Here is a 23,607-nt window from a genome sequence, read left to right as displayed (position 1 = left end):
TGCCCGTTCTTAAGTTGACATGGAAGCAAGGAGACATCCCCATTCCCCAGGAAGGAGCTTCAAGGAGCATATTCTCCCTTCTCCTTCTGTTCTTGCTTGCCCAGAATCGGACATATGGAGACCCACTCTTTTCTGGGTCTTTCTCACTTTGTTCTATAAGAGTGAGGCAGACCACAACCCTCAGTGTGGTAGAGGTGTAAATGTGCTTACAGCAGGCTCGCAAACAAGACTCCTGTATGCTGTTCTCCATATGCAGATTTAGGGTTGAATGTGGGGGTGGGGCACACGATGCCTGCCCTCTTTCAAAATGAAAGATGCCCACCTAGAGCTCCAACAAAGTTAACCGAAGCCATTGTTGGGGATGATGGAGTCTACACCGAGCCTGAGCTTCACTGGGATCCTTAAGTCCTCCTTACACTCGTTTTCAACACTGAAGGCAGGAAGGGTGGTTAATTGTCACCCTCCAACCTCTAGGAGCTGGCCTCAATCTTATAGAATACCAGAGTTCCACACTGAGGGATGGGAAATGTTGAATTACAGGAGTCACAACCTCAGTAAGTCAAATGTAGGCCATATGCTCACAAGATTTGCTGGTCTCCCTGGCACTGAGACCTAAGAAACCTTTCCCTTCGTGAAGGGTGTGATGAGATGCACTTGGTTCTCAACAGTGTCCCTGAAGTGACCACAATAACAAGTTCCATGTGGCTGTTTGTTAGAAGGTCCCTAAATCAAGGCCAAGAGCCTGAGTAAAAGCAAACCGATTTGGTCAGAATGGTAGGTGGGAACATCACATGGGCCACACCTGGGTCGTGTACCTCTTTCACGGGAAGAGGGTTGCCTGTCTCACACTTTATCTTGGAATCCCTCCCAAATATGAAAGGGTTTTTGCATGCTGGTGGTCCAACTGACAAATACCCTTCACATGTTCTTTCGAACACAATTTTCCTCATTTCTGCTTTTCCAGATGCTGCTCAGCTGTGGTAGGTTGAATAATGGCCCCCAAAGATGTCCACAGTGATTGCTGTAACCTGTGAAAACATCATTCCCTCACATAAAGGGGACTTTGAAGATGAGATTAAACTAGGGATCTTGAGATGGGGAGATTTTCCCAGATTTTCGAGGCAGGTCCTATGTAATCACAGGGTCCCTATAAGAAGGAGGCAGGAGGGTCAGGGAGAAGAGAGGAGATTCAACAATGGGAATAAAGGTTGGATAGATAGTCTTTGAAGACACAGGAAGGGTTCATGGGCCAAGGGATGCAGATTCTGGAATCTGAAAGAGCGTGTAAAATCAGATTTTCAGAATCTGGAAAGGACAAGGAAACGGATTCACCCTTAGAGCCTCCAGAAGGAACACAGCTTTGCCAACATCTTGATTTTAGCCCATAAGACCCAGACCTCTGACTTCTGGGACTGTAATAAATGTGTGTCGTTTCAAGCCACAAGATATGTGGCAATGTATTACAACAGAGAGGAAACTAACACACCAGCTAAAATCCTCCAACCTTTGGAAAGGTTCTGTAGGCCCAGACCTGAGGTCTTCAAGGACTGTGCTAGTTTATGAATGCCTATTACTTGCTATTTAGGCATTCAAAAGTTAATACCGTGCTGCTGTGGGATGGGCCTCCCGTTTTCATCTTGGGCATGTCCCTTGGGTTAGTTGACACGGCATTTCTAGAACACAGAGCAGGGCTTTACCTATTTTGGTGAGTGAAAAATAAACTATTTTTTCCCCGGGCTTCTTTGCATTTCTCGAGAGAACGAACACTGCACGAAGCACACGTAAGGTACTCATATATTTGTTGATCATTTTCCTGAAGTGTAAAGCATTTTCCCCAGGACCCCTCTTTTGGCACTGGTTTCACACTTATAGTTGAAGGCTTTTTTTTTTAAGTTTACTTATTTATTTTGAGAGAGAGACAGTGTGAGTGGAAGAGGGGCAGAGAGAGAGGAGGGAGAGAATCCCAAGCAGGTTCCGCCCCACCAGCACAGGGCCCGATGCAGGGCTCAAACCCATGAAGCCATGAGATCATAACCTAAGCTGAAACCAAGAGTCGTACGCTTAACTGAGTCACCCAGGCGCCCCTATAGTTGAAGACCTTTTGTATGAGTTTGGGACTGGTTGAATAAAATGGGGGAAACCATTAAAAATGGCAACACCTTCTCTATAAACATTTATAAACGTGTAATCATTCACCAAATTTTGATGGAGGACCAAGGACTTGGTGTGTGCGCTAATAGGAGTTCCTGCTAGTCACGCTTGCCTAAATAACATACAAACCTCATCTGTTATTTCCAGGTTGGGTCTCTATAAAATGGCATGAGGTTCCTCAAAAAGTTAAACATAGAATCACATACTTCTAGGTATATAAAAGAGTTGAAAGCAGGGACTGAGACATCTGTACGCCAATGTGCGTAAGAGCATTGTTCACAATAGTCAAAAGGTGTAAACAACACAAATGTTTACCAATGGATAAATGGATAAACAAAATGTGTGATAGTGGCAATGGAGCACCACTCAGCTATAAAAGCAAAACGAACATTTGTTGGATGGTCCTTGAAAACATCATGCGAAGTGAGATATGCCAGTCACAGAAGGAAGAATATCATATGATTCCACTTATATGATAAGTCCCTGGAAGAGACAAATTCATAAAGGCAGAGAGTGGAGTAGAGGTTATCACAGGCTGGAGGAGGGGGTCACAGGGGATTATTGTAGAATGAGTACAGAGTTTGTGTTGGGGTTAATGAAATGTTTTGGGCGGGGGTAGATAGTGGTGATGGCTATTATAACATGGTGAATGGATTTAAGCCACTGAACAGCACACTTACAAATGGTTAAAATGGTAAATATTATGTTTTATATATTTTACCACAAATTTTAAAAGTTATAAAAACAGGGGCGCCCGGGTGGCTCATTCGGTTGAGCGTCCGATTTCAGCTCTCATGGTTCCTGGGTTCAAGCCCCACATTGGGCTCTGTGCTGATAGCTCAGGACCTGGAGTCTGCTTGGATTCCGTGTCTCCCTCTCTCTCTGCCTCTACCCCACTTGCTCTCTCTCTCTCTGTCTCTCAAAAATAAACATTAAAAGAATTTTTAAAAAGTCATAAAAAGCATTCAAATCTCTTCTCTGAAGTTATTCTAGTGTAGTAATATGAAATGCAAGCATCCCCCCCCCTTTTTTTTTTTGCAGAAGACTCTTTACCACATGGTTGTTTCTAATTATAAAATATTCTAAAGACCTTATAGTTTACTAGCAGGTGATTTGTTAGGAAATTAATATGTGTCCAAAGTATGGACAGGCCTTAGAAGTCATGTTTACAAAGAGATTTTGCTGACATGAAGGAATGCTTATAATATAATGTTAAGATAAAAAAAAGCAGAGTAGGGGTGCCTGGGTGGCTCTGTTGGTTCGGCGTCAGACTCTTGTTTTTGGCCAGGTCATGATCTCAGGATTTGTGAGATCAAGCCCTGCATTGGGCTCTGCTCTGGCAAGGTAGAGCCCGTTTGGGATGCTGTCTCCCTTTCTCTCTGCCCTTCCTCCACTCACACACATACACTGTCTCTCTCTCTCTCTCTCTCTCTCTCAAAATAAATAAATAAACGTTATAAAATTTTTTTTTTAAAAAAGGCAGAGTATACTATTGTGCTTAGTATGATTCCCAGGTATGTTCAAAATAAAAAACCCCAGGGCATCTGGCTGACTCAGTCAGTGGAGCATGTGACTCTTGATCTCAGGGTTGTGAGTTCCAGCCCTACTTTGGGGGTAGAGATCACTTAAAAAAAAAAAAAAAAACTTAAAAAAAAATTACAAACCTATATAAGAAAAATATTAGGAGAAAGTACTCTAAAACGTAACAGAGGTTGCCCCTACATGATTGGAAAGAAGGTTACTTCCCCCATCTCTTAATTACTTCCCTGTACTCTCCGGTTTTCCTCAGAGAGCCTGTATTACTTTAAAGACCAGAAACCAAAACCCAAAAATGTCCCAAGCCCCAAAACTTCAGTGTGGCATAGTCCTTGCTTATTTGGGCGTCTGCCACATCCTCCCTGGTACAAGACTCTCTGTCTTCTTTTCTAACAACTGCTACTTTAATCCTAGTTGTTGGGGTCAATCTAGTGTTTTCCAAAAGAGGCATAGGCTTGTCCACAGAAACGCATACATATCTGTCAGTGAATGGATGGGTGAAAAGACAGAGAAAGAAAAGGACTCCAAGGAGGAGACCCACTGCGGGCGGGGCGGGGGGTGGGGGTGGGGGAGGAAAGCGTTTCATTCTCCCCCACTGTAACCTCACCATGAAAAATTAGGTTCTAAAACCACAAGTTTCTGTTTTCAGTATAAAAGCAGACGACCAAGTCCCTTGGAAGTAAATGTAAGGTCAAGGTTATTAAATTCAGTTTTGAGTTCAATTGTGCACTAGCATACCATCCAAAGTAACTTTTACGGACATTGATATTGCCTTTAAAAATAATCAAAACAAAATAGTTAGTTTTTTAAGGCCCACCAATGCTTAGTGCACCACAAAGACTCTATCAGCAGGGTCTGTATTGCAGGAGGTTATTAAAAAGAAATTTATATATTTTTGTTCTGTTTACTCTGCCATCAGTTATTCCCCAGCTCTGCGTGGTTGCCATGGCCCCAGGGCTTGGCATATGACGCCCTCCCCACATGTAGCCTCACTACGCTGGGCGTTTGCTGTCCCCAGAACTTCCTGGTCTGCGCCGTGCCTTTTTGTTTTTGTTTTTCTGCTCTGTCTGCCTGGAATGCCTTCTCCAGCCCTTGCCCGTGCCACACACGTCTTTCGGTACTTAACCCTAGTATGGCCATCCCTGTGAAGTTTCCCCTCCCCCTCCTAGTGGGCTTGAAGCCCTTGCCCCTTCCCCCCCTCCTGATTAGTCCCTCTGCAACCTGCCTCTGTGCCCTGATAAGTTACCTGGGGTCTGCTCTGTGCACACCCCAGGGGTGATGAGACAGATCACATGAGCATGCCCAGAAGAAAAGTTTAGGACTTTTGTTATCATCCCATTGTTTTAAATTCTGCTTTGTCGTGCGCGAATGATGATAGAATGTTTATACCATTATTAATAACCCTTATTTAGCACTTATATACCGTGTTTCAGGGACTGTTCTAAGCAAGTTACATATATTCACTAATTTGATTCTCAAAACAATCCAATAAAATAGATACTATTTTTATCCCCATTTTTCAGGGGAGGAAACTGAAGCATAAGGCTAGGAAATTTGTCCAATGTCATAAAGCTAGTAAGTGGTAGGTCTGGGATTTGAACTCAGGCAATTTGACTGGATAGCTCTAACTGTATTCATAGCCCTGACTATGCTGCTTGTATACATTAGTAATGTAGTATATTACTACATATTATACATATTTTTTAATTTTTATTTTATTATTTTTTTAAATATGAAATTTATTGTCAAATTGGTTTCCATACAACACCCAGTGCTCATCCCAAAAGGTGCCCTCCTCAATACCCATCACCCACTCTCCCCTCCCTCCCACTCCCCCATTAACCCTCAGTTTGTTCTCAGTTTTTAAGAGTCTCTTATGTTTTGGCTCCCTCCCTCTCTAACCTTTTTTTTTTCCTTCCCCTCCCCCATGGTCTTCTGTTAAGTTTCTCAAGATCCACATAAGAGTGAAAACATATGGTATCTGTCTTTCTCTGTATGACTTACTTCACTTAGCATCACACTCTCCAGTTTCATCCATGTTGCTACGAAAGGCCATATTTCATTCTTTCTCATTGCCACATAGTATTCCATTGCATATTATACATATTAAGTAATATGCATGTAAAGGATGTGCACGCCCAAACTTTTTCTTGGTGAGAGTATACAACAAAAATAATTATATTCCATAACTTTCTTCAATCATTGGTTATGCAGGGGTGGGTGACATTTTTCTGTCAAGGGCCAGATAGTAAATAGTTTAGGCTTTGTAGGCCAAGAGGCAAAATCAAGAAAATTATATAGAGAATCATATAACAAATTTTCACAAATTTTTATTGAGGTCAAAATGTAATAATAATTGAATATTTTATCATAACAGACTACTAATGAGAAGAATGGAATTCTTTCCCATAGGATAATATTTCACCTATGACATTGGGGCTCAAAGTTGGTATTCCCTATCATCAGATCTGTAAAAACCACTCTTAACTTGTGGCCCCCAAATAGACAGCAGATTCCGCCTGAAGGCCATAGTTTGCCGATCCCCTGTGCCACTATCGCCCAAATCAGTGCAAACTTCTCCGCAATACAGGCCCAAGTACCTTTCCAGCTTTGATTGTTGCTGTTCCTCTGATGATTTTTTTTTTTTTTTCCATCCAACTGGATTACTGGTATTCCTCAGACATTCTCTGATTTCTCCTGAAAGTGCTCATGGTCTAGTAGAACAAGCAGAAGTCAAGAAGATCTGGGTTCAAATCTGGATTGTCACTTTACAGCTCTACACCTTTGAGCAAGTGATTTGGCCTCTTTGTGCCTCACTTACCCCATCTGTATGTAACATGGTTTCTAAGCCTCAACATGTTGTGGGCAGAGACGGGAGTCACCAGTTTTCCTGGTATTCATCTCCACCTTCTCATTTAGGGCTTCTTGGTCCCTGTCGAAGCCTCCCTCATGACTGCTAGGGGTCCCACTCCTAGAAGCCCATGCCTGCTGGGCACCACCATTGTCCAGCCAGGCACCGTGGACCCTGCTGGTGCCCTGGGTTCAGACCCTACCTGTGATATCAGAGTGGTTTGCTCAGTCATCTGGGATGACTTGGGGAGGCGGTTGCCTTGTCCTGTCTACAGTCCACTAAGAGGGGTGCTAGAGCAATCTACTTATGGCCCAATGTTTAAGAGTTTCTGGTAATATAATCCTTCCATGTCAGCCCCCACGCTGCAGAATTCAAAAAGATCACTTGAGCCCGAACCAGGAGAAGCCTCAAAGGCCCCGCCTGGAGACTAACTTTAGAACCGCCCTGCTTCTCCAACGACCCTGACATTCTTATCAGAGAAATTTCCTAGTGCCTGGCTGGGCTGCTTTTTCTCCTGGGATGTTCACTCTGGAAGGCTTAATGGCTCCTCTGAAAACAGTTCTCTGTTGAGCTTATCCCACTCATTCACTTGGACTTGAAGTAACATCCCCCCAACTATCACATGTCCCAGGGTCAAGAATAAAAGCAATGATTTAATTGCAACTTGCTTTTGCATTAAATAACAGCTTAGAATAAGCATACGGAGCTCGGCTTCTGCTGATACACACTGCTGAGCTCCTCTTCGTTCTTTTGTTCCCTGTCCTGGTGACCTGGCTCCTCTCACTGCAGATGACATGGCCAATGGGGGCAGTGTCCCCATATGCAGCCTTCTCAGAAAATATACACTAATGGCTTCTGGGGGATTTCCCAGATGCAAGTGTGCACAGAGTATACAGGGTCTGTAGCGTTCATTTCCCCTGAACGCTCCAGATGTGTCTGCCTGGTGTGAACAGTGTCACCTCTGAGAGCTGCAGACCTCACCTGTCCGTAGGCTGCAGACGCTTGTCCACACTGCACAGCTGTGCTGCGTTATTTCAAGTCATGATTCTGTCTGCTCTCAGCTGGCCTGTGCTGGGCAGAAGTGGATGTTCCCAGCCTGCCTTGGTCCAGTCCAACAGAACCACATCTGTGTTGTTAACCATTCCCTCATAGGAACCAGTGTGCAAATATATTTTTAATAGCTTCCTGATCCTTCATCATCAAAATATGTTTTATTTAACCATTCTCTTACTGTCAAGCAAACATGTCATTTTCAAATTGTTTGCTTTTGTAAAGATTGCTTCAGTGAACATATTGTACATGAACCTTCGTGTCATTCAATATGAAAGGTACACAATAATGATGAAACTGAATGACAAAGCAGACACTGTTTGAGTCTTGGCCATAATCTCCCAACCAAAAGAAAGTTAGAAGTGCCTGCTCTTCTGGTAGCTGAGTTGTCTTAGAGCTGAGTGTGGCCATGACACCACAATTCTCGGTCAGTTTCCCAAAAGACTGCAAGTCGTAAAAGGGATTCTTTGGGAGGAGACCAGCACATAAACGGAGTTCTTAAAAACTTAAGAAGGATGCATGTGTTCCAGAAATGCTCTTCGTAGGTCATCATTGGATACAGGAGTCAGCATATTCCAAGGACTTCCGATGAGAGGCTCACTTTCTTTTCTAATGTATTTTGTTATTTCAGGTGTCTGATTATTTAAATAAGTTTAATTAAATAAAATAAACTGCAGCCCATTTCATCAGACAGGATGACATCAACCTCGAAATGACTGGAAATTTCATCACAGAGTAACCTTGGGATCTTTCTGAGGTTTGCTTCCTGCCCCCACGTTGTACCATCCAAATGCATTCTTAATTTCTCCAACAGAGGCGATAGTTTGTTTGCAATCACAATACCACCACTTTGCACATTATCTCATTTGATTCTCGGAACAATACTCTCAAGTACAAACAGCTATTTTTATTATCTCAGTTTATTAGAGGCAAGAAGCTCAGGCTCAATGATATTTAAATGGTTTCTGGTCCATTTCCCAGTTTCCAGCCAGGCCTCTGGCTAAAAATGGCCCCTGTCACCAAAGTATGCAAACCTAGCAGATCAGCTGTTCAAGCACGGGTTCGCTCATGGGGGTTCTGGTCTTAGTCCCCTCCCCCCCGCCCCGCCCTTTGATACCTGAATATAGTATTCATGAGTCCTTCATATGTGCTGTTGGCTCTGTCATCCAAAAGGAAGAAGATTTTTTTGAGCCCAAATGACTTAAGAGAAGAAAAGGAGAGAGACCAGCTGGTTTAGGATCTAAGAGAGGCAGTGGAGTTGTGAATGTTACAAGAATTAGGAAATGATCACCAGATCCACTCTAGAAAGTGTCTGGCTCAAAGAAGACACACTGCCTGGTTTGTTTAAAACAAGCTTCTGGGATAGGCAGGGGGTAGGGGTGGGGGGGGTTGGGGGGGTCCTGTGATGGCTTTTACTTTTGTTCCCTCTACAAATCTCATTTCAGGTTTTCTATCCCACAAGCAATGTCTACAGGCAGCAAACTAGTTGCCGCAGCTGGCCTACAGTCACAGTTGAACTTGAATTATTTGCCAACCTTTAAAATCATTACTTAATATTACTTAATAATCTGGATTTTGGGAGCACCTGGGTGGCTCAGTTAAGAGTCCAACTCTTGGTTTTGGCTCAGGTCATGATCTCGTGTTTTGTGGGATGGACCCCTGCCTCAGGCTCTGTGCTGACAGCATGGAGTCTGCTTGGGATTCTCTGTCTCCCTCTCTCTCTGCCCTCCACCACTCACGTGCACGCTCTCTCTCTCAAAATAAATAAATAACTTTAAAAATAATAATAATTTAGATTTTGATGTTTCTTGAAAAATCACAAGACTGGGCTGTGGTTGGCCAGCATTCCTGCGTGGCAGCAGCTGACGAGTGACTGACTGCCACTTTGAATGAGGTATGTGTATTGCCACCATCATCCCCCCCACGTACCCCCCATGCCCAGTGGCTGCTTCATTTTACCTCTCCGGCCTATGTAAATATTTAAGTCTGAAATTTGTGAAGGAAAGAATATGATCCTAAGGCATATAAGCACTGAATAGTGAACAAATCTATGATATCTGTTGAAAAAGAGGCCCAAATTTCTCACCCTTCTTTATCGGTCCTTAAGCATGTAGTTCCTAGAATGCTATGGTTAGTGGCAGGCACCTCAGCTTTGGAATCAGAGAGTGGGTTTGAGCCTTAGCTCCAGCATTCATGAGCTTTGTGATGTCAGGGGGGAAAACAAAAGTCATGGTTTAGATAGGATGGTTCCCCAAGTGGTATACAAGAATCCAAGGAATGGCAGGGGACCACTCTTTGGGGTACACATGGAGGAACAGGAGGCTGAGCTTCCTAGCTGAATCTCAGAGAAGGCCAGGATGTGAAAACATCAAATGCCACAGGGGATGTGAGACACAGGGCTGGAGACAAGAGAATTAATTGAAAGTCTGAATATGGAACAATTGGGCCTTCCTATCTCACCCCCTATCCCTAAAGCAAGGTCTCTATCACCCAGGAAAGGTACTATCAGATTCCACTCTTTTTTTTAATGTTTATTTTATTTTTGAGAGAGAGAGAGAGAGTGAGCGAGAGCGCATGTGTGAGCGGGGGAGGGGGAGGGGCAGAGAGAGAGGGAGACACAGAATCTGAAGCAGGCTCCAGGCTCCGAGCTGTCAGCACAGAGCCTGACATGGGGCTTGAACTAATGACCCTGAGATAAAGACCTGAGCTGATATCCAGTTGGACACTTAACTGACTGAGCCACCTAGGGGCCCCCAGATTCCACTCTTAAAAAAAAAAATTCAGTACCTCTGGAGGGAGAAAGTCAGCACATTGTAGGACTGCTGGGCATTTACATGAAGCCTTTACAAGTCCAGGCACACAGAACTAACCAGATTTTTGGAGCTTCACTCTTTTCTTTTTTTTAATTAATTAATTAATTAATTTATTCTGAGAGAGAGAGCAAGTGGAGAGGGACAGACAGAGAGAGGGAGAGAGAGAACTCCAAGCAAGCTCAGGCCCACAGCGTGTGGCCTGATGTGGGGCTTGAACTCAGGAACCTGTGAGATCATGACCTGAGCTGAGATCAAGAGTCAGATGCTTAACTGACTGAGCCACCCAGGCACCCCGATGGAGCTTCATTCTTAATTAAGAATGGACAATGAAGAATCTCCAGACACTTCAGGAAAAGATTTTATAATGAAAGAGAGAAACTAATGGATGCTAGCTGAGCCTGCTGTGGCAATCATTTCACGTATATGTAAATCAAACTGTCACACTGTATGCCTTAAACTTATACAGTGATGTACATCAATTATTTCTCAATAAAACTGGGGGGGGATGAAAGTAAATAGGAAAACACAAGAAGCTTGGAGGAAACAATCAATTATTTTAAGAAGAGAACCCAAATCAAAGCAAACTGAACAAAAAACCTCTGCTTAATATATTCAGAAAGACTCATGAAGCTATTTCGTCCACAAAAGAACAGAATGCTATGACAAAGAAAAAACAAGATGAGCTCTTACAAATTAAAAATATGCCTGTTACAGTTATAAAAGAATCAATAGAAAGTGTGAGAGTTAAATTATGGTACTCTCTGAAAGTAGAACCAAAAGACAGAGATTTTAAAAAGGTAAGGAAAAGGAAAGGAAAATAAATACAGGATGTCCAATATCCAATTAATAGTAGATTGAGAGAAAGAGAGCAAAGACAACCAAGGAGGAGGACAGTACCAAAGAAATACGACAGGGGAATTTTCCAGCACTGAATGCCACACATCTTTAGACAGAAAGGGCCCACTGAGTGGTAAACACAGAGTTTGAAACAAAAATCCACTTAGTCACATAATCTGATTTTAAACATCAAAGTTAAAGGGAACAGTTGGAAAACTTCCAGTATAAAAAAAAAGGTCATCTATAAAGGAATGAAAATAAAACAGATTTCTCATGGGCAACCCTGGAGACTAGAAGGCAATAGTGTAACGCCTTCAGTATTCTGTAGGAAAATGATCTTCAATCTATGACGTTGTACTCAAACTATCAGCCTACTGTGGGTGCAGAATAAAGATCTTCTGGGACAAACAGGGCTCAGAAAATTAACCTCTCACACACCATTTCTTCGGAGGATACCTGAAAATATGCTACAGCAAAACAAAAACATAATCTAAGAAGGAAGAAGATATTGATCTTGGAAAATCTAGAATTGACCCAGAAAAGCCATTAAGGGAAATCCCATCATGTGAGCACTGCATGAAGATGGTGGGCCTCGGGGAGGGGGGGTGGGGGCTTAAAAACTCAACAGAATTCCTGATTGGTTGAAGAAGCTGGGGGAAAAAAGAGCAGTAATAAAGAAAAATGCAACAGGATAAAAGAGAGACAAATAGAAAACCCAAGAGGAAAAAACGTTGTACCACAAAAAGAAGAACAATCTTCATAAACATTTTGCCTCTTCAGAAAACAGTATTTATAGAGTCACAACAATGTAAATGCTGTTTAAATGCTATTCATGTTTTATGATAAGTCTGTGGGAGAATTAGTTACCAAGAAGAGAATGCAAATATTCTTATCCTTCAAATTGTATATGGCAGAGATTTGGAGGTAGACATGAAAGAGAAGTGTAGAGATGCTGTTACCTTCATCCTTTTTTCTGAGCAGTCAGGAGATAACTACCCTTAGTCGATGGAGTAAGAAATAAAGGTACATTAATGTAACACAGAAAACCTATAGAAAAACAAAGTTATGTACCTATATAAAGAGGAGAGTGGGTGTGGGTGACAATGTGTTCTATCCTCATTTATCATGTAAGGACGAAAATACAGGAGCCATAAAACAATCAATAGTGATAAGAGCAAATTACTTAAAGGTATAGAGATGACACCAGAAGAAAATATCAGAAAGAGATAAAAATGATTATTTCTGAGGACCAAGAAAAAGATGAGGTGGGGCAGAGATATTTTCACTATGTTTGTCTCCTCAGCCCCCCACCATGTTGCTTTCCTACCCACTCCCCACCCATTGCCTCCCTCTCTCCTTCATCTCTAGTTCTCTGGCCCCATCTTGTCTACTTATTCATTTAAAACCTTTGCTTGTTTGTTTGGTTGATTGGTTGGTTGGTTGGTTGGTTGGTTGGTTTAAAAAGTCAACTAGTACAAAAGGCATAATCTGACTCAAAGTCTCCATGAACATCCCATCCCAAACTAGAGTCTTCCAGCTGTCACATAAAACAGTCCCCATTTTCTCACGGAGTCAGTGGGGGCTTCAGGAAACGTTCTGAGCTCTGCAGATAAAGTAACGAGGATGTGCAACAGGGTGAGGATGGCATGGGCAGGATGATGAGGTTGATGATGATGATTGTGATTCTGTAAGTCTGGCACGGAGCAAAAAATGTCTACTACCTTCTTTAGTTTTGTTAGTTTTTATTCCTGGGTGGCAACTGACTGCAAACTTGAGCAGCTTAACACAACATCCTTTTAGTATTTCACAGTTCTGTAGGTCAGAACTTGCCAGATCAAACAGGTTACCTGCTTAAGGTCTCATAAACTTGAAACTGAGGTGCAGGCCAGGTGGGGTTCCTAGCTGGGGGCTCTGGGAAAGAATCTCCTTCCTATTCACTTAGGGCAGAATTTAGGTCCTTGCAGGAGTAGGACTGAGGGTCTTGTTTTCTCGTTGGTTTTTGGCAGAGGGTTGCTATAGGTCCTTGTGGCTGCTCTCAGGGCGTTTCCGTATGGTGCCCTCTATTTTAAAGCCAACATTGGGATATCTCTCTTGCATGGAAGTCTTTGCATGCTTCAAATCTCTGTGACTTCTGCTACCAGCTGGAGAAAACTCTCAGCTTTTCAAGTGCTCATATGATTAGGTTGGACTCACACACATCATCCTAATCTTAAAGTCAACTAATTAGTAACTTTAATGACACCGGTAAAATCCTTTTGCTGTCTAACATGACATAATCCCAGGAGCAACACCCAAGGACAAAGACCACAGGGCCATTTTATTGTTCTACCACACTCCCCAGAAAATAGCTGTTATTTTTATATTTGATGTGTTTTATGATAAAAAATAACATAGAACAGTTCAAAGAGGAAGTTTCAAAAAAATGCACCCTAAATCTCACCAGAAATGACATTTGGAATGATCATCTCAACAGGTCCTTGTGCATAGAACCAGAGCAGCCAGATTGATAGACAACAGTGGGATTTTATTTTGCAAGTTACTTTTTTTTTTGAAAATATTTTATTTTGAAGTAATCTCTACACCCAATGCAGGGCTCAAACCCACAACCCTGAGATCAAGAGTTGCATGCTCCACCAACTGAGCCAGCCAGGCACCCCTGCAGATTACTTTTAAGTAAAATGATTAAAATTAATCTAGGGTCACTTGGCTGGCTCAGTCGGTTAAGCATCCACCTTCAGCTCAGGTCATGATCTCCTGGTTTGTGGGTTCAAGCCCCGCATTGGGCTCTGTGCTGACAGCTCAGAGCCTGGAGCCTGCTTCAGATTCTCCCCCTCTCTCTGCCCACATCCGCCGCTCATGCACTCTCTCTCTCTCAAAAATGAATAAACATTAAAAAATATAAAAAAAATAATCTAACAGAAAGAGAAATGGAAGTAAAATAAAAGCTGTTGAACTTGAATTAAATGTTTCGATACCACAAAAATTCTTACAATATCCCCTTTAAAGATAAGAAAAACTGAATATAAAAATCATCAAGAAGTTAGAATCCTACTTGCCTAAAAAAGCTGCAGTCCATGCATTTTCTTAGAGTGATTATTTCCCTGCCATTCAAGATGAGTACATGTACATCCTTCTGGTCCTTCTGCTGCGACTTTCCCCTCATTTTTGTTAGGTATGTAATTACTTCTATAGCGTTTACATTTTGTTCTTCAACAATAAATTCCATGGCTGTTTCGTCTTAATTCTGTATTTAAAATGTTCAAAACTGATCTTCAGTATTTTTAAAAAATCCTTAATTCTTCTCTTGATTTACTTGGGTTCATCCGAAAGCTGACTGGATTTCAGTATAAAAGACTTTTTTCAAGAATGTGGAAACCCTGAGTCTCATGTTCGAGAAAGACTGGGAATAGCCTTTATGCTTAATGGACAACTTGGCAGAATATAAAATTTATGAATCATACCATCATGCTCCTAACGTTTGTAGACCTTGTTTTATTGTCATTTAGTATTAGGTGTGGCTTTTGCTTATTTTTATCTGCTATATTTTATTATTGATGACTCTGAACAAATTTTACCTTGACAGTGTGTGCTTTCTACCTGCTGACTCAATCTTCATTCCAATTAACTCCCTTCTGTTGTTCTGTTTGTTCTGGGCATTTCTTCAGGCATGCCAATTACTCATATACTGGATCTCCATTGCTTTTTTTCCATAACTATCACATTTTATAATTTTTAATGTTGTTTTCCATATTGTTCCATTATGTTTTTACTGGTGTCCATTCTATTTTTGGCTGATTCTGTTTTTAATATATTTTTTAATGTTTATTTATTTATTTTGAGAGAGAGAGCAAGCAGGGGAGGGACGGACAGAGAGTAAGAGAAAAAATCCCAAGCAGGCCCGGCACCATCAGCACAGAGCCTGATGTGGGGATCGAACTCATGAAACGTGAGATCATGACCTGAGTCAAAGTCAGATGCTTAACCGACTAGGCCCCCCAGGCCCCCCAATTTTTGGCTGGTTCTAAAGTTGCTTTCCTCTCTTTCCTTTTTTGAGCTTTGCCACTTGGTTTCATTGTCTTTTATTGCTATATAATTCTTGATTTGTACCCCTGAACGTCCTCTTTGAGATTTTTTCCTGTAATTTTGTAATTTTTATAATATTATTTTGTAATTTTTTCCAGTGAGATAGGGCATTCTTTGTTAAAGAATAACATGGGAGGGGTGGAAGAAGAAGGTTGAGGCACTTGGCAGCTTTCTTTGGTGTGTTTCCAAATCTGTCAATTTCTTCTCTATGAGAGAATGTCTCTTAGATTCTCAGGTTTGGGCACTGAGGGGGTTACTGAGGTCTCCAGCAAGCCTCTTTTGGGATAAAGCTCTCTGGATTACAATCTAGCAGTCACCTCTCCATCCCTTACTCTCTCATCTCCGGGAGACTCCCTTGGCATAGAGGCCAGGTCACAGAAAAAAATGAGCATCCACCTGACTTCTCCTTGGCATTGGCCCTCCCTGCTATCATCCTTGTTCTTTGCAAGAACACTATTTCTCCTGTGAGGTCCTTGGATCTCGTTACTCAAGTCTAAATTTCAGTTATTCGGACGCCACTTCTACAATTTTTGCTTCATCTGAATATCACCTCTATTATAATCAATGTTCTTCTTTGAATCAATTCCCAATTATTACTTATTTAAAGAGGAGGCATATCACTATCAGAAATGAAAAGCCAGTATCATTTGTGATAAATAGGAAGTAACTATTAAGGCAAATGCTGAAACAGAACGATGATAGTATGTTGTACCTAGACACAGTTGTCTGCTGGAAGCTGAGTCTGAGGGCTGCATATTCCTGGTTAGAAAGAGGCATCATTACAAATTAGAAATAAGTTGAAGACCATTGGCCCCAAGCCAAGACTTTCTTCCTGATGTAATCACAAGTGGAAGAGAACTCAAAATAGCTTTTTCATTATGTTATTCGATATAATCAAATGACTGTCCGTGCACCACCTAAACTTATTTCCTGTTCCCCAAGTAATACAAGGCCCCCTTGCCTTTGAGAAACCCCACTCTCATTCAAGGATCAATGATTTGGTCCCTTGGGACTGTGACACTAACATCTAAGAAAAGGTGTTTCCTGCTCAAGGCTGGAGACAGTGTATATTGGCTCTCAGCATTTTAACAATTTCAGTGCAGATTTTACAGTATTTGGCAGGCAAACTTCATGGTTTGTGGTTTGAGGTTTTGAGAGTTTCCTCGTTTCATTAAAAACGGGGCTTTTTCTGCGTTTTTGCTTTGTTTTGTTTTTTTGTTGCTTCCAGCAGATTTGGTGTGTGTGTGTGGGGTCTGGGGAGGTCGGAGGTAGAAATATCTTTACTATCTTTCACTGGATCTGCATGTGATGTGCATGCCTCTCTCCCACTGTGCACTAGTTGGCACAGTTCCACGCTGCCAGAGCTCAGACCAGATACTCCAACTCAGCCCAGCACTCCACATCTGCCACACTCAAGGATTTCTAAGCTTGTAGGTACTTATCTGGGATACCAGAAGGGAGAGTGTGAAATTGCCTTGATGCTTCCGTCCCCTTACAGAACTTCCTTCCCGTTTTGTGGACTCAAGGTGTGTGTGCCTTCCCAACACCCTTTTTGAGAACAGTGGCCATATGTCAGCTTCAGCAGTGGATAGGTGTCTTCAGAGAGTATGAACCTTACACCCCCTAACTGTTGGTCTCTGTATCCTGCAGTGACTCCCTTAAATTTGCTGCATCTATATCACACAGAGGAGGTTCTGACCAGGTGAAAGATGTTGACAACGTCACTTTTGACTTTTCGAAAGAAGTTCTTTCTTCTCTGAGTGTTTACCTGAGTGTTTTGATAGAGTCAGTTAGAGGGGGTCAAGATGTGGTAAGCCTCTGGTGTTCTCTAAATCTTATAAATCCAAAGGTGAGGAGCTTCCCTCTCACACTGCAGGAAAAATGAGATCATTAAGCCCTAATGGCTCACACCAAATGAGGTCCCCCTCCACTTTGCTTCCACCCTTCCACTCATGCTAAGGATAAGTGAAGCCACAGCATGGTGCCATAGACACAGGCCCGCAAGATAAAGGGGTGGTGTGCACAACTTTGGGTGCCCTCATTCTGGCACCAGAAGCCAGCAAGCCTTGTGAAAGGCAGTTTCTAAGGGGAACAAACATATTTTCAAGCTTTTTCTCTATTACTCTTCTGGGCCTTAGCAGAACCATGACACCTTCCCTTTCCCAGACAGACTTGCCCTGGCTACTTGCTCATCTCTCAAGGCCAGAAGGAACAGGGATATTTTGCTTAATTCCAGCAGCTACGTCCAGCCCATCAACCATTGTCTCACATGCCTTCAACAACTTCCTCCGTGGATTTTAAGCCATCTTCTCACATCACTGTCTCGTTAATTAAGCCCCTCCCACACTTTTTTTTTGGTGTTTTCAGCCACTGATTTATAGTTTTCCTTTCTACCATACCTAGCATCATTATCGCCTATGAGAAGTTGTTGTTGTTTCAAAATTCCAGCATGTCCTTATTTATCTTCCTCTACTCTAATGGTTGTACATTACAAAACTGGTTCTACCTCACAATCCCTTGGGGACCTTTAAAAAACATCCCAAGGTTCAAGCCCCATTCTAGGTGCCAGCGATACTGGGATGGATGCCCAAGAGATCCCCAAGCCCACAAGCTAATCCATGCCTGCTTCCAGTCCCTCCTCCCTCTGTCCAGCCACAATGAAGGACTAGGTTTCACAATGAAGGACCTCCTACTCAAAGGCAAACCTCTCAGTGAGCTCAGGTTCCCAGCCTCACTCACTTTTTCAGAGATTCTCTTCATTGGTTCTCCTACCTCTGCCCCATCCACCTATCTCATGACCATTCAAACATGTTCCAGTATTTCTTATCTTAAAAGACAGTCAAATAGAAAATTACCATTAGACTATCACAGTCATAACTGTAATAGGCAAGACCCACCAATGGATGCTAAAATTAGTGGGCGAAAGTTTAAGGAGAAACCAGGTATTTGCATAGCCTACAAGTACCTCACACATTCTCCCGAGACTTATTAATTACAATAGAAAAAATAACACCGTTAGAGTAGAGAGATCTGGCAAGTGCCACCTGAACCAAGTGTTCAAGGTTAACACCAAAAGTAATAAGAATATAAACTTCTTGTACCTCTGATATGGAGAATTGACAAAGAGCACATCACGTCTGTGTTACTCTTGCCAAAAGATGCATAACTTCAATTGAATCATAATAAAACATCAGACAAACCCAAGTTGAAGGGCATTCTTCAAAATACTTGACCAGTGCTTTTGAAAAGAGTTGAGGTCGTTAAAGTCAAGGGAAAACTAAGAAACTGCTGCAGACTGGAGGAAACTAAGGAGCCAGGACAACTACATATAATGTAGGATCCTGAATTGGATACTGGCACAGAGAAAGGACATGGTTGTGTTCCAATAAAACTTTATTTATGGACATTGAAATTTATATTTCACATAATTTTTATGTGTCATGGTATACTCTTCTTTTTTAACCATTAAAAAAAATTAAATCATTTTTATGGAAAAAGTGGTGAAATCTGTAGAGTCTGTAATTTAGTAATGTTGTACCCATGTTAATTTCTCAGTGTTAATGATTGAACTATGGTATGTAACATATTAACATTAGAGGAAGCTGAGTGAAGGGTATGTGGAAACTCTGCACTGTTTTTGCAACTCATTTGCAATTTAAGAATTTTTTGAAAATAAAAAGTAAAAAAACAAAACAAGAAAACCTCCCTGGGTCCCTCCAGCTAGGGCTTTCTCTTCTCTATTTTCCTTCAGGGTCAAACTCCTTGAAAAATATGTCCACACATGCTGTTTCTACCCCTTCACCTCCCATTTGCTCTACCAAAACCACTCTGGATATTGTCACCAATGGCACCCAAGTTGACAAATTCATGGGATCTTTCCAGACCTCATCTTATATGACCTCTTAGGGCATGTGACTCAGCTGACCGTTCCCACCTTCTCGAAACACTTTGGCTTCCAAGAAGCTATGGGTTTTCCTTCTACACCTCCAGCTCTACCTTCTCATTCCAACATCTCAATGTTGAAATTCCTTAGACATCAGTCCTGGGCTCATCTTTTCTTCCTTCTGCACATTTTTGCCCCAGGTGATCTTATTCGTACCTCTGACCTCAAATACCATCTATCTGCCAGTGATTCCCAAATTTATATCTCTATCCTAGAACTCTCTGCAGAGCTCCAGGCTCATATATCCACATAGCTACCTAATATTGGACTTGGATGTCTCAAAATAAAACTTTTGATCTTCACTCTGGTATGTGTTCTTCCTTTAACTCACCCCTCTCATTAAATGATACCATCATCCCCTCCCATCCACCTAGTTGCTCATGTTAAAAACTTTGGTGTCATTTCAGGTACCCCATTTCTCTCACCCAACAAGTCCAATCCTTTATGAAATCCAAAATACATATCCAGAAACATTCCATTTCTTACTCTATCTCCTGCACCCACTGTCATCTTCTGCCTATACGGTAGTGATAACTTCCCAACTGGTCTTTCTGTATCCCCTTTTGCTTCCTTCAGCCCAGGCTACAAACACTAACCACAGTGACCTTTTGGAAATAATATTCCATTATATCGTTCTCCTGTTTATATTCCTTCCATTGCTTTGGACTTCACACAGGAAAAACTCCAAAAATATTAATAAGGCTTACCACATACTTCGTGATTGGGTCCCTGTCTCCCTCTGTTAACTAATCTCTTGCTCACTGTGTTCGGGCCCCACCAGCTTTCTCTCAATCCCTAACATACATAGACTCTTCACCTGCCTCAGGACTTGGCATCCGTATCTTCCTAAAATTTCCTCCCACCCCGCCAACAATTCACTTGTGAAATAGTCAGGGTAGACTAGATTTTGCTTTGGTAGCAAACAACCCCAAGATCTTGGTAGCTTACGCCTAAGATTTATTTATTGCTTACATCACTTTGTATGTAGGTCAGGGAGGCTCTTCTTCAAGTGGAGACTCAAGGGTTCAGGGTTCTTATAAATTGTGGCACCCCATATTCGAAAGTTAGCCTTTGTAGTTGCTGTGGAAAGAGAAGAAAGTGTAGGTGATTATGTAGGGGGTCTCTGGCCAGGCCTGGAAATGGCACATATCATGTTTGCCCACACCCCGTTGGCCAGATCACAGTCACATGACCTGAGTCTAACTACAAAGGGGAAAAAAAGTAGTTTTCCTGTGTGTCCAGGAAGAGGAAATGAGATTGGTGAGCACCAGGCCAGTTTCTGCCACATCCTGGTTAAAAGCTACTCATCTTTAAAGAATCAGCTAAAATAATACTTCCTTATTAAGGCCTTCGAGCTCCTCCAGCCTAAATTAGGTTGATATATTTTATTGTAACAGCCTATAATTTTCCTTTATAGCATGATCACAATGGAAATTTTGCCTTTTGTTATGTGATTATTTAATATTTATTTCCTTTTCTAAACTGCAGGCTCTATGAGAGCAAGAAGGATTACATCTGTTTTGCTTCCACTGTTTCCAGCATCTATCACACTACTTGCTATATAATTGGCGTAAAAGTTGTTGAGTGAACAAATGAACAATTACACACAGTCATTCCCTGGCTCCAGCTAGCACACTACTTGTGGAAGAGAAAGGCAAGTAAGTAGGCAGTCATGGTTTAGTGGGATAAATGTTCCAGGCAGGTAAGCCCAGGTTGCTGAGGCAACCTGAATGGGCTGTCAAAAGCTTCTCCGCTTTCTCTTCCCTGACAGTCTAATCCAGGAGTCTGCAAACTATGGCCTGCAGGCCAAATCTAGTTTACTGACTGCTTTTTACAGCCCAAGAGCTAAGAATGGTTTTTACATTTTAAATTGTTGAAAAGAATTAAAAGAAGAAGAGTATATTGTGTCACATGAAAATTATGTGAAATTTAATTGCAACGTCCTTAAATACAGCTTTCTTGGAACATGGCCATATCCATTAGTTTATTTATTGTCTATGGCTGCTTTCACACTGCAATAGCAACATTGAGTAGTTGTGAAAGAGACCGCTTGGCCCTTTACAGAAAAGGTTTGCTAACCTCAGATCTAATCCATGCTGACTTTAAAAAGTCACTTCTATGTGAGTTACATCCAAGAGGCCATCTTTAATCCTCCCCTTTTCCTATTCTCAGGTCCACTGCCAGAAATTAGGCCCCATAAATTCTGTGAAAATCAAAAAAGGGACACCTCACTAAAGGGGAGCCTACCACTCCACAGCAAATACAGGAAGAAATTGGCAATTACAGACTCCAATAAGTGAACAGTCAAGAGGAAATAATGGTCAATTACAGGATCCGCTAGGAAAAGATGTACATTGTATCTCTGATAAGAAATTGACTGTCTCTACAACTCAGCCAATGAGAACCCATCATTACCCTGAACTCTTGCTTTTCTCCAATGGACTTTCCTTCAAAACAACCCCTGCCAACTTCCTCCTTTTCCACTAAAAAAACTCCTCTCCTTTGTTTATTGGACTTGTCTATGATTTTTCCATAGCTTGCACCTCCCAAGTTGCAATTCTCTGATATTCCTAAATAAACCCATTTTGCTGGTAAAATAAATGGCTATTTTATTTTATTTTATTTTATTTTTTAGGTTAACGGTTCTATCTTTGCCACAGTATTCTTGCCCTGTTATTTTTCTTTTTCTCCAGTCCATCGTTCTCACTGTAACTGAAGCTAACTTCCAAGAGAACAGCTTTGGTATTATAACTACTCTTGGAGACTCCCCAGCCTGGACTACAGTGCAGTACGAAATCCGCACTGCTTAGGACGGTAGTCAAGGTTCTCCATTGTCTTTAAGCACCTTACCTTTTTTAGCTGTTTCTCTTAGGTCATACTTCCACCCAGTCTTATCAATCACTTAACCCACCCTTGCCTTCTCTACTTCCAGGCTGAACGTCACAGCTCATTTCTGCATGAAATGTCTGCTGCTGGTATTTCTATCTAACCCATCCTTTAAGTTGGTTATCTCAAATTCCTTCTTGCCCTAAGAGCTTTCCCTGCTCCCCTACTGAGAATAATTATTGCCATCTGTGCAATTCTCTAACAGTTTGTACCACTGTTTTGTTTCACTCTGCTTTATATTTCCTGTGTATATACGGATTGTTTCTCACGCTCTATTGAAAGCTGCTTAGGGGAAGGTATTGTATTCTGTTTTATTAATCTCTGTATCCTTTTGAGGACTTGGGAGTATCTTGTACAAAATGGGAATGTCTATCCTTTGCAAAAGTCCTCACCGAGAGAGCTGGGATTGTTAATTTTTGCAATGTCTAATAACTACCTGCATTTACGCACAAATTCCACTTAACTAGTACAGGGCACACTAAGGCAAGTAACATCTTTTTTAAGACACGCTGTCTTTCAGCTGGGCACACGTCCGTGGATCGCTGCTGGACCCCTCAGGTGTATCCGCAAACACGTGTGTGAGAAGCTCTTCCCTCTAGGCCCCTCCTCTGTCCATTGTGATTGGCGGACCAAATGTTCCAATCAGCCCTCCCCGCCTCTTTCAGCAATAGCCAATCACAGACTCCAAGCGCCTCCTGACTACTAGACACTGTTTACTAACAGATCGAAGCTGGGGAATAAGGGGTGTGACAGTTCTGGGGAGGTGAGGGAAGGGAAGGTCCTGACTGCGCGTGCGCAACAGCGGAAATGGGCGGGGCAGGATCTCAGGTCTCACCAATCAGAGTGGTCGCGTTTCTCCCTCTCCTGCCTCCCCGCCAAGCAACAACAATTCGAGGAGCTGGGCGGGGCGGCCCCCGAAGCATCAGAGAGGATTGCCCAATGGGAGCCGGCGTTCACAGATGCGCGCGCCCTGTGCCCAATAAGCGATGGCGGCTAGAATGGCTTCTCTACCTTGCTGACTGTGGGCGGAGCGGCCAGGAGGAGGAGGCGGCGGTGCAGGGGGCGGTTTGGTTGCGCGGTACTAGCGGTGCCCGCCGAAGGGGGAGGAGGCGGAGGAGCGAGCCGTGCGGCCAGAGCGGGAAAGAGACTCGTCGCTGCGTCCGAGTTCTGGAGCCGCCGCATCCCGGCTCCCGGAGCTGCAGCGCGAGCCGTGAGGGGCCGGGCGTCCGTTGTCTCCCGGGTTCCCGCGTAGGACCCCGCGGGATCGGAAAAGGGAGAAGATGGAGGAGGGCAGCAGCGGCGGCGGCGCCGCGGGGACCAGCGGGGACGGCGGCGCCGGGGGAGAGCAGCTCCTCACTGTCAAGCACGAGCTGCGGACGGGTGAGCGACCCCGCCCTCTGGCGGCCGGGCCCGGCGCGGGGGCGCGCCCTGAGGGCACGCGGGTGCCCGCACGGGCC

General features: G+C 42.8%; 1 protein-coding gene and 1 long non-coding RNA gene across 8 annotated transcripts in view; one reads left to right on the top strand and one right to left on the bottom strand.

Moving 5' to 3' along the window:
* The window catches only part of LOC121032190 (uncharacterized), a 33,381-nt gene extending 10,106 nt beyond the window's left edge, over positions 1 to 23,275 (bottom strand). Inside the window, exons 1-3 of the long non-coding RNA XR_005791138.1 lie at positions 23,162 to 23,275; positions 20,237 to 20,344; positions 6,288 to 6,401 (exon numbers count right to left, since the gene is read on the bottom strand). This is a non-coding gene — a long non-coding RNA (uncharacterized LOC121032190). The remainder of the gene's footprint in view (positions 1 to 6,287; positions 6,402 to 20,236; positions 20,345 to 23,161) is intronic.
* Positions 23,251 to 23,607, top strand: part of RPS6KA5 (ribosomal protein S6 kinase A5) — a 182,455-nt gene continuing 182,098 nt past the window's right edge. For 3 of the 7 annotated variants that reach the window (XR_005791137.1, XR_005791136.1, XM_040478006.1), the window contains exon 1: positions 23,251 to 23,530. Coding sequence is in view for 4 of the 7 variants with exons in the window: in XM_040478006.1 (XP_040333940.1) it covers positions 23,431 to 23,530 (100 nt within the window). In the remaining 3 variants the exon portion in view is untranslated. The remainder of the gene's footprint in view (positions 23,531 to 23,607) is intronic. The other 4 variants (XM_040478011.1, XM_040478005.1, XM_040478010.1 and 1 more) reach the window with 4 other exon arrangements.

Source organism: Herpailurus yagouaroundi, unplaced genomic scaffold, assembly GCF_014898765.1.
Source record: "Herpailurus yagouaroundi ecotype Mexico unplaced genomic scaffold, PumYag 141, whole genome shotgun sequence".
Lineage (NCBI taxonomy): Eukaryota > Metazoa > Chordata > Mammalia > Carnivora > Felidae > Herpailurus > Herpailurus yagouaroundi.
Note: the sequence above shows the minus strand (reverse complement) of the source record. Positions and strands in the feature narration are given on the sequence as shown.